We start from the raw sequence: 11087 nt of genomic DNA, 5'->3' as shown, positions 1-11087 counted from the left end.
CATAATATAATTTTTTTTTACTCTTTTTTCATAAATATTGTGCCCTTTTACTTAATAATAAAAAATTTAAACCTTAAAATTAATAAAATAATATGTACCATTATAAATATGTACTTCTACATATATATAGACTTAAAAAAAAAAAAATAAAATTGTGCCCCTAGAATGTTTAGGTCCTATGCGGTCCCTCAACTCGCACGCCCTCAGGATCGCCTCTGATAGGCATGTTTCCCAAGAAATTTAACCAACGAATTCTTTAACCATCGACCCTCATCTCGGGTACCAACCTCATCATTCGGTTATGTTTAAAAATTCGATAATGTGACAATCTATGACATAACTCTATTAAAAACATTTCAATTATGCTTGGTGTACAGTGAAGAGGGTCTACAATTATAAAATTCATTTGGGCCCCCTCACATTGTGAGAGGGCGGTGTACCAGAAGCTTTATTGAAATCATTCGTAAGTGGTGAAAGCCAATATGAAATGACAATATAAACGAGTGAAAATTCATTGGGTGGACTCGTATCACAAATCGACACAATTTCACGTGTAATAAGGACGAAAGTATTTGGGAAATTAGCAGGGAATGGACTGTGCAATTAACTTTTGTCTAGGGTACAAGAAGAAAATGGGATTTATTTGATAATTGCCTTAAAGAAAGATTAAGGTGGAAAAGTACAAGTTAGAACGCGGAATGAACACGGGTCAACGATACTGTTTAATATTTGTTAAAAATTTAACTAGTCTATCTCATGTCATTAAATGCTTGACCTTAATGGTTTACTTGTTAAAGGAAAACATAATATTTTTTCGTAGCTTGTCAATGTTGTATGTCTTTTCTGAACCTACTCCAGTCCAATTCAGTTGGACTTCTTAGAGGTTCCAATAGATCGAACAAATCTAAAAACGCATAATTTCTCCTTCAGAAAAAACTTATCCTCTAACATTAGGACGTATCCGGCCCTAGCATCAAATTGGTACATATTTGGTGCAAAATACACACCGCAACCCAACACCAAATCACCAAATTGATGAATTTGTTAGGGTAATTAGCACAAAACATCCCTACCTTTCGATATTTTTGTGAAAAATGTCCCTACCTTTCATTTTTTGGCGGATTACACCCTTACCTTTACCTTTTTTTTGCACAAAACGTCCTTCTGTCAACTCTCCGTTAAAATGCTCCGTTAAATCAAAAAGGTAATTAGCACAAAAGGTCCCTACCTTTCAAAGTTATTGTGCAAAACGTCCCTACCTTTTATATTTTAGCATAATTAGCAGAAAAGGTCCCTACCTTTCAATATTATTGTGCAGAACGTCCCTACCTTTCATTTTTAGCATTTTTACCCCTACATTTCACATTTCATTGCGCAAAATGTCATTTTCATCCATTTTTTCAATAAAATGACGATTTTACCCTCCTATTGAAATAAAACAAAAAGAAAAGAAAAAAATAATTAATTAATTGCAATCATAGTTCTAAATCTTTCAAAACATTACAGATAAATCCTAAATTCTCCACTACCGCCACTTTCACAACCCCACCAAGCCACCACCTATAGATCCATATAGCACCACTTTTCGACCACAACACCTATCGGATTCCATCACCACCAGTGTCGCCTCACTCTCCCCTATATCCTCCTCCATAGTATTGGTCACCAATCTATCCGAAACAACTACATTTACGGTGGTGGAGTCCGGTGGGCATGGTGGCCGAAAGGTGGTATTATGTGGATTTATAGTTGATAGCTTGATAGGTTGTGAAAATGGTGATGGTTGAGAATTTATAATTTATCTGTAATGTTTTGAAAGATTTAGAACTATGATTGCAATTAATTAATTATTTTTTTCTTTTCTTTTTGTTTTATTTCAATAGAAGGGTAAAATCGTCATTTTATTAAAAAATGGATGAAAATGACCTTTTGCGCAATGAAAGGTGAAATGTAAGGGTAAAAATGCTAAAAATGAAAAGTAGGGACGTTTTTCACAATAATATTGAAAAGTAGGGACATTTTCTGCTAATTATGCTAAAAAATAAAAGGTAGGGACGTTTTGCACAATAATTTTGAAAAGTAGGGACCTTTTGTGCTAATTACCTTTTTGATTTAACGGAGCATTTTAACGGAGAGTTGACAGAAGGTCGTTTTGCGCAAAAAAAGGTAAAGGTAAGGGTGTAATTCGCCAAAAAATGAAAGGTAGGGACGTTTTCCACAAAAACATCAAAAGGTAGGGATGTTTTGTGCTAATTACCCAATTTGTTACAACATTATTCATTTGATGTAATTTTTACACCTTTTTTTTTTTTTTCAGATTTTCCTTTTGTCCTTCATTTTATACTACAATGAATTTTAATTTCTTCTATATCCTTTTAATATCATTTTCATTATTTAATAATCGAGTTTCATTATATTTATTTTAGATAAATTATTGTGTTAATAAATTGTAATCAAGTAACAAATAATAAGTATTTAATACATTAAAATTAAGTTAACATTCAAAAGTTGCCATTTTGATAATCACATGGCAAAAATAGTTGTGCTTTATGCTTCTTCTGTAAAAGTTTGTTCATTATACGTAATTTTTTTTATTGTGTCTTAAATGTAAATTTTGAATTGTGGTATTGAGTGAAATATTTTTTAAAAATTTATTAATAAATGCAATATTTTTTAGTGGAAATGTAATTTTGAATTTAGTAATTTTCGTAGTAATATAATTTATAGTTAATTAATTTTTGAAATGCATTAATTGTTAAGAATCTAAAAATAAGAAAATGAAAGAAACATTGTTCATTTGGTGCTATGGGTTGGAGATGACCCTGCTAAAGATGGTATAAATGTTGCGCCAATTTAGTATGAAAGTTGCACAAATATGATGCCAAAGATTGAAGATGGCATTACTTACTATCATGTCGATGGCAAAGAAATTTACGTAAATTTAAGAAGGTAGACCACTTCCTTCTTTCGACATTGTCAAGTGCAAGCGATCCCTATCGGAATCTCCCACTTGCGAGATTTCCCGTCAGATTACTCTTGTTGTTGCTTTTCTTTTCTTTTTCTACATCGTTTTGATGCCACGTTTAGGTCTAGCTCCTTGCTTGCACGCATCAATGCATCCATCTCATGTCTCATTCTACCAAATTTGGAATTGTTTCTAAAAGTCTAAATCACACTAAAATAAATAGAATCCCTACTCAAACAACTAGCATATGTGAAGTAATGTATGTAAAATAAGTGTACAAATTATACGTATCACCTAGAGAAAATATTTCAGAGCTAAAAAATTAAATTTCTAGATTTTTTCTCAAGTACAAGTTGAACAGTCTCGTAACTATTTTGTTGAAGATGCATTTCATATTATTCATGATGTAAGGATTCATAAGGCATTTTTCATTCACAATTTTATGAACCTCTTTTTGTGAGAAAATGTGAGAAACAATACTAACGTGTTGTTGTCAATTTACTGTGATAGTTTAGTTACTATGATAGTCAAGTTACGCTATCATAGACAAGTATTAAAAGTAGTGAAAAAATTTCTTCTGATGAAGAAGATTGAAAACCTAGTTTTCAAAAAAACTCTAATCGAACATACACATACTCCAATAGTTTTGATCTTTTATACTAAACTATTTTATCAATTTTATGAAAGCAAATGAGAAGAACGTAGTAGCTTTAGAAACAATTCGAAGATGTGAAAGCATTAGGATTTTGACTCCACAATTGTAGTCTACTCTAATTCACAAATTCTCGTTCTTGAACATTATGAAATTGAGTTGATGATCAATATTTCTAATATGTAATGATCTCTTTCAAGTAGAATTAAGCCAATTGCTATATACAATCCTATGATATCTCTCAAAAGGATATGAGTTCGTAAAAATGCATTTCAAATCTAAAACATTTAATCGAAGATCATATAAAGTATAATGGTATATTTTTATCCCCTTATATGATATTCGCTATTAAGTGCAAAAACTTATTTTTCAACCTCTCGAAAAAATGAGTCACAATTCATTCGACTATGGACAAGTACTTGAAAATCTTGAAAACAATAGCAAACATTTAATCAATCAAGTAATTAAAGTAAAAATAAGAGAAATTCAATTAAGGAATCATACAAAGTTGACGCCGTAATCCTTGTGAAAAAGTACTCAGCCTTGCATCTTTGAATTGCAAATACATATTAATCATCTTTGAATTGTAAATACACATTAATCATTGAATAACGTCACTTGGATTATATGAACAAGAGAAGAAAATAAAAGATCAATCTTCGCGCCCATTGCATGTCTTCAAATGATTCTTGAATAGTCTCCTTCTTCTTCTAGTTTGAGATACGAGAAAACCTAGTATTTGAGAATCGAATTTTGTGTTCCTAATTTTCCCACATGCTCACACACCGATTCTCAATTCGCTACTTTTACTTTTTGGTTTTTGATCATTTACTTCAACACTTCATTGTCACTCCAAAACACCTTAAACTTCTCAGTTTTCTACTTTTTATTTTTATTTTTTGCATCAATGTAATTCAATTTTGGGACTTTGTCCAAAAGTAACACAAACAAGACAAGCAATCCAAAGCACTAACAAATGTCTTGTATGATTACTGAAATGAGTGTAAATGTTACACTTATCCAACACTCTTAAACTTGAGCAAAACAATACATAACTAAAATAAAAACTTTATCCAAATCTTTATACAACCTTTCTAATTCTTATTATTGCCTCAATATTGTACCCCATCATTTAAGAAACATCAATATATATGAGTTAAGCTACTTGTACAGTCTAATTGTCTATACAACTTTACATGTACTAAGATGGCAGTACCTATATGGTTATTTTTATTTTTTCCCCCAACAGACAATGAAAATCTATCAAGTGGACCCCTGTACATCTCCCTATAAAACTCCTCCGTACACATAGCATTGTTCCAAAATATATTGACTTGACTACTTTCTTGGCTTCTTGAGTTGTCATCTTGATATTAGCGTTTGAACTAACTGAAAATGGTAAGTTTTTATTTGTCTTAAAGATTAGTTACATAGTGAGATGCCTCTTAGGCCCCCTGTTTGATGGCCATTATTTGGTCAAAACAATGTTTTGAATATTGATTTATAGGAGAATATGTGTGGTTACAATGTAGGGAAAAGGTTTTTTATATTTAAGTGCAGAATATTGTATCATGTGAATGCGTAGTTAAAAATGAGTATGATATGATCCAGGAGTCGAGCCCGACGAAAGCAAGTGCGAGACGAGACCCGTTGATAGTCGATGGTGGACCAATGACGCGATTAAGGGCAAAACAAGTGAAACAAACGATGAGATTGCTGGTTCAAGAAACCATTGAAGGAATCACGTTCGGGACTCAAAATGGGACAAGTTTCATGTTCGGGTTGAAGGCCGAATCAACTTGGATCAATTTGTTATCAAGCGACAAAATCGGAGGCTGAAAACAAGTCTGTACCGCCGCACAGGCAAAACATCATGTGGCCGCCGCACGGGCAAAACATCATGCTGCCGCACAGTGGCATACCGAAAATCAAAACACCAATTCTTGTTGAACCATGTGGCCGTACAAGCCAAAAAAATTGGCGAATTTTCTAATTTTGGCCGAATTTCCTAGTTTCGATAGAATTCTTATGAAATCAAATTATTACCATGATTTGATGGATTTTGGACCTTTTTACTTATTAATATAGATAGGATAATACTTTCATTATAAGGACTTTTGACTTTTGATGGATTAATATTATAGAGAGAGAAATTTATTCTTTCAATTTCTTGTTCTTCTTGAACAATCTTGAAACTTATCAAAATTCAATTTCTTGTGATGTTCTAAACAATCGGATTGTGTGTTCTTTTAATTGTAATCAAGGGGTTTTAGGTTCTTCGCTATTCTAGGGTTTCTCGGTTCAATTCTTGGGGTTCAAGATCCAAAATTGGGTTAGTATTGGTGTTCTTGGGTTCCGCAACAATCTCGTTGTGGGTTTCGTAGTTTCCATTGCTACGGGATTCGCATCAGAGTACATGGGGGGTGAGGTGGGGAAGAGCTTTCAAATAATATTTTTGTCAAACATGAATTTAATTATTTGATGTAAAAATTATCATTAGCAAATAGCAACTATGTATAAGTTTCTTACTTACTTGCCAAATTCTTTTAACTTATATATAATTAGACGGACACGTGTCACTACTACAATAATTTTTATTTTAAAATGTCAATTTTATCTAAGAATTTATATAAGCTACAAGGTAATTATATTGGTACAATTTGTACTAAGAGGATCATTTTGTTTGACATTATTATTATAATTCACGATAATCTCGTATTACAAGTCTCTCTTTCGTTTTTACCACTAATCTTTCGGGAGAAAAATTTATTTCTCAGTTAAAAAAAAAAAGTTAAAAAAATGAAGTACTGAAATTCTTGACAAAAATATTGTGGGTAGATTATTGCTGCTAAATTGTACAAACTTTAGGGAAAAACTGTCGACAAACAAATTGTATCGCATATAATTATAAATATCTTCTGCACTGCACCCATATTTTGTCACAGCCTTAACCTTAGCCATGTATTCCGACCTCGATTCTGAGCATTCGACCATTCTGGACCCATGGATCAGACCCCAATTCAATAAGGGTAATTTCGTTAATTTATTGAATTTCATGGCAGAAATGTCAATTTAGTTGAATATTTATAAACCCTAAAACCTCCCCTCTAATCTCCAATTGCTTACACGCAAAGCATAAATTATCACCATAAGTTAACCAATTATAGAGGCGCCAACACGTTGTCACTGTACCTCGTTTGGCCCCCATGATTGGAATCGTATTTTTTTTTGAAAAAAGAGTGGTTGAAAAAGAAGGAAATATTTTCAATTTACATATAATATTATTTTATGAAAGATTGTCTGATTGAAAATAAAAGAGAAAAAATTAAATGTAATGAAATAAAAATTAATAAGGCCAAACGGGACATAAAATTAGCCTTTTCGATTAATTAAAATGAGTAATTAAATAAATTCCCCAAGAGTACTAGCCTCCACTCGTTATTATGTCCTTGTTTGAGCCTCATTTTTATGAAAAAAATGAATTTTTAAATAGTATATTGATGGGAAGTGTATGATTAAAAAATAATGAAGAGTTTTTTATTTGAATATAATATTATTTTATTAAAAAATACGTGATTAAAATGATATTAAATCACTATTGAAAATGTATTTTAGTTGAAAAATAGGGCTTAAACAATGACTATGAATTTACAGTCGATTACATTATAAAAACACTGCCTTCCTCCCGCTACTTTTCTCTCTCCACAGCCTCCTTTGTGACTTAACTCTCTTCTGTGTTTTTGGCTCGCGCGCGCGCTCTCTCTTTCTCTCTCTCTCTCTCTACTTGCTGGGACCCTGGGTTTTTTTGCCTGTAGGAAACAGCGAGCGCCACTTGGGTTAGTGGGTAACTGGGTATCTATAATTAAGCCTTAAGGAGGCAGCAACTAATTTCAAAAGCTACCTTTGAATTCTCCCTGATTTTTCGTTCTGTTTTTGATATTTTTGCCTCCCTTACGTATATTCAAAGAGTTTTTTTTTTTTTGTTGAATTATTTGTGTTTTAATTGGTGAAATGGCGGCAGATTTGGTTGACGGAGAGTTCTGGTTGCCGGCACAGTTTTTAACTGACGGCGATTCACTTATAAGAGGTCAGAATAAAACTCGTCAGACGAAGAAAATGGACGATTTTTCATTTGCGTTTGGGAACTCGTTTGGTCCTTTCTCGGATCTGAGTTCACCTGTTGAGTCGGTGACGGGATCTACGGAAACAGAGAGCGACGAGGATGACTACCTGACTGAGTTAACTCGCAAGATAGCTCAATCTACTATACAAGACTCCAATTACCCGGTTGAAAACAATAAAGTATACATCTCCTTTCTATTTTTTTTCTTTTTACTTTTATTTGTCATAGAGAAGGGTACCTTAATTAGGGGTTTCAATTATTTTACAGGGATGGTGGGTTTCTGGTTCTCCACAATCAACTCTATGCAGTGTTATGGATAGTTGTGGGTGCAACCCGGGTTCCAGCTGTCGGAGCCTCAACTGTTTCTCGAAGGTTTCAGCACCGCCGGTTGCCAAGCGGAAAGACTCGACGACGTCGTTGGATTTGTTGTCTGCGGCTGCTGAAGAGGTTGCTCGGATGAGAATGATGGAAGAAGCACTTGGGTTTTATTCTACCTACAGAGGTGGTGCGGATGGACTTTTCATTCCGCCCAGAAAACCTAGTGCTGTTACAGTACCATCCGAAAACCTGAATCGCGGTACTGGGTTTTATCCGAACCATACTCACCTTTCGTTTCAACGGTTGCAAGCTACGCAAGTAAGTCTTTGAACAGTTTCAAAGAAATTTTATACTATTTACTACCTAGTCTCCCCTGTTTTGAACAGTTTTCTGCATGTACTGAGCTGTTTCTTTTTTGAATTTGTACAGTTTCAGCAGTTGAAGGAGTCGCATATGATGAAGCAACCTCAACAAGGAAGTTGGTTTTATGGCCAAATGAAAAGTGGGTACAAGCAGATGGTTCAGAATAATGGCAGTTCTATTGCGTCGTCAATGGATGCTTGGTCTTCTGTACAACAATCTCAAAATCATCAGCAGAGTGGCTCGGGCATGAAGGCATTGTTTCTTGGAGATCCCGGGACTAAAAAGGAACGTACCGGAACCGGTGTTTTCTTGCCCAGAGGAGTAGGAGGTCCCACTGAAACTCCAAAGAAATCAGGTAGACTGCAGTGTATACGTTCATGTGCAAGAATAGTTCAATTTAGTTAGGTTGTGAGTTTTGGGAGTTCTATGATTCACAATCTTGTTTGTTTATCTCTAGTTCAAATATTTGGATTTTTCAGAAGTATTTGATGAAGTTCCCTTTTAATAATCTCTGCTGACTAATTTTCTACAAATGCATGGTGTTCTACAGTTCTGTTACCAGATAGAGTAGTCCAGGCTTTGAATATGAACTTGAAATCCATGGATTCCCGGCCACTGCAACCACAGAACAGAGCAAATGGAAATTTTATTCCTGACTATGGTAATAATTATTGCTTACCTTTTTTCTCAATTATGCCAAATCCATTTTTACTGTTTGAATATCTTAATCTTGTATGCTAAGTTAATTTTCTTGATTCAATATGCAGCTGCTGTTGCGAAGTACAGAAATAATGATCTAATTACACAGCAGAGGAAAAATCAAAGACCAGCAGCAGTAACTAATCAAGACCTCAGTCTTCCCCAGGAGTGGACTTACTGATCAAAATTACAAACGGGTTAGGAATCCATAAAGAGAATCAGATATGAAGTTGACGATTAGGGGATAGGAGAAGATTTTTGATTTTTCACAGAAATAGTTTCTGGGACAGGTTATTAGCAGTAGTAGTATAGGACTTAGGACAGTAGTAACTAGAAGATGATTAAGAAAATGGTTTCTTGGGTTTAGTATTAGGCTGAATAATTCAAGAGTTTGATGCAACATCCTTTTGTATGGTTCGAGGTTCAAGAAAGTGGTTTTTGGCAGTTCCTTTTCTTGGACCCTTTCATTCGGAATGAATTTGAATGATAAAATAAAATAAGGCTTTTTTTATATTCTGCTGCTTCTATTACCATGTTTGTTTCTAATGTTGGAATCTGCCCTTGGGCGGGGGAGGAATCCACAAGAAAAGTCTATTGTTAATTTTCTCAGGGTGATTCAGTTTTGGCCACCTTTTTAATGTTTTTTATTATGTGCTGCTTTTTTTGTTAGCCTTGATAGAAGTTTAATTTGTGTTGTTAATTTTGGACCAAACTATAAAGCAGAGTCTAGTGAGGTTGAATGAATTGCATTTCACTATTGAATGAGATTAATGTACACATTAGATTCTCGTGTTTATGAAGAAATTGATGTACACAAATTTAGGACCAAACAATAGTGAGGCATGATAATCTAGAAAAAGAGCCCTCTAGATAAAAAATTTCTTGTGCATATAATTGAGTTTCAAATGCGGTTGATTATTGTAAATGTAGAATGCGGGTATTACATTGTTCATATAAGTATTCATTCATTCACTTTATATATTAAAACAATTTGGGCGTATGGCTAACTGGATTTTAACAAAACATAAATTATGAGTTTTGTTTTGAATTTATTAGTTGTTAATAATTAGCTCCTATTTGATAGCAATTTTTCATCCAAAAAAATAAATTTTTTTTATTGTTATTTGACTATTCGAAGGGTCATTTTTTAATTCTTCATTCACAAGTGAGATTTACTTTTTCTCTTTAATAATAAAAAAAATCAATTTTCATAATTACTATCGAATAAATCTTTACTTTCATGTAATTAAATAATTTATTAGAGATTATATATAGTATCTCAGCCTCCATTTGATGACTTATCTTAGTAATTAAAAGCGATCCATACAACGAAATGTGTAGAACATGATGTAGTGGGATGACTTTACTACTAAGCCCTTGTTGAGCCTCGTTCTTTTAAAAATTCATTTTTAACTACATATTCTTTAATAAAATAATATTATACACAAATTCAAAAAATTTTCTTAATTTTTAATCACATATTCTCCAACAATCACTATTTAAAAATACATTATTTCCCTTAAAATTGGCTCAAACAAGGGCTAAATAATATTACTGAGATCCCCTTCTTTTTCTTTCTTTCTTTATTTTTTCTCTACTTAAAAAAATTATGTTATTGATCTTCAAAAAATAATATCTGCTCTTATGATTAATATTTTCAGAACTTCTAGATGGTCAATACTCTTGATATCTTGAGTTTTTAATCATACTTTTGTTGAAATATATATTTTCAATACCACCATGATGATATCCCTTCGAAAAATGTAATGTCTCTTAGGTCCGTTTGATTGTAAGAATAGAATTTAGATAGAAAGAAAATAAATTTTATGGGAATTAAATTGTCTAGAACTTATTTTTCTGAAAATTGTCAATTAAATGTATTTGATTAGTATAATTTTTCACCTGAAAATTTTTGAAATTTTGGATCTTTTAGAGTTCGTTTGACTTTATTTTTCATGTAAATTATC

At 32.8% G+C, this 11087-nt stretch overlaps 1 protein-coding gene across 1 annotated transcript; it reads left to right on the top strand.

Moving 5' to 3' along the window:
• The first annotated feature begins 7311 nt into the window (after positions 1-7311).
• On the top strand, positions 7312-9636 carry LOC111404079. Its single transcript, XM_023032809.1, has 5 exons — positions 7312-7919; positions 8008-8376; positions 8488-8776; positions 8972-9082; positions 9189-9636. The coding sequence occupies exons 1-5, from the start codon at positions 7629-7631 to the stop codon at positions 9299-9301; spliced, it is 1173 nt and encodes a 390-aa protein (XP_022888577.1). The 5' UTR covers positions 7312-7628; the 3' UTR covers positions 9302-9636.
• The last annotated feature ends 1451 nt before the right edge of the window (positions 9637-11087 follow it).

Source organism: Olea europaea, chromosome 11 (assembly GCF_002742605.1).
Source record: "Olea europaea var. sylvestris chromosome 11, O_europaea_v1, whole genome shotgun sequence".
In the NCBI taxonomy this organism is placed as follows: Eukaryota; Viridiplantae; Streptophyta; class Magnoliopsida; order Lamiales; family Oleaceae; genus Olea; species Olea europaea.
This window is presented reverse-complemented; position numbering and strand designations above follow the sequence as displayed.

Excerpts from the sequence above, each read along its gene's own strand:
- LOC111404079 (XM_023032809.1), top strand. The coding sequence starts at position 7,629 with ATGGCGGCAGATTTGGTTGACGGAGAGTTCTGGTTGCCGGCACAGTTT. Across the intron at positions 7,920-8,007 it reads ACCCGGTTGAAAACAATAAA|GGATGGTGGGTTTCTGGTTC; the intron begins GTATACATCTCC and ends ATTATTTTACAG. Across the intron at positions 9,083-9,188 it reads AAATTTTATTCCTGACTATG|CTGCTGTTGCGAAGTACAGA; the intron begins GTAATAATTATT and ends TTCAATATGCAG.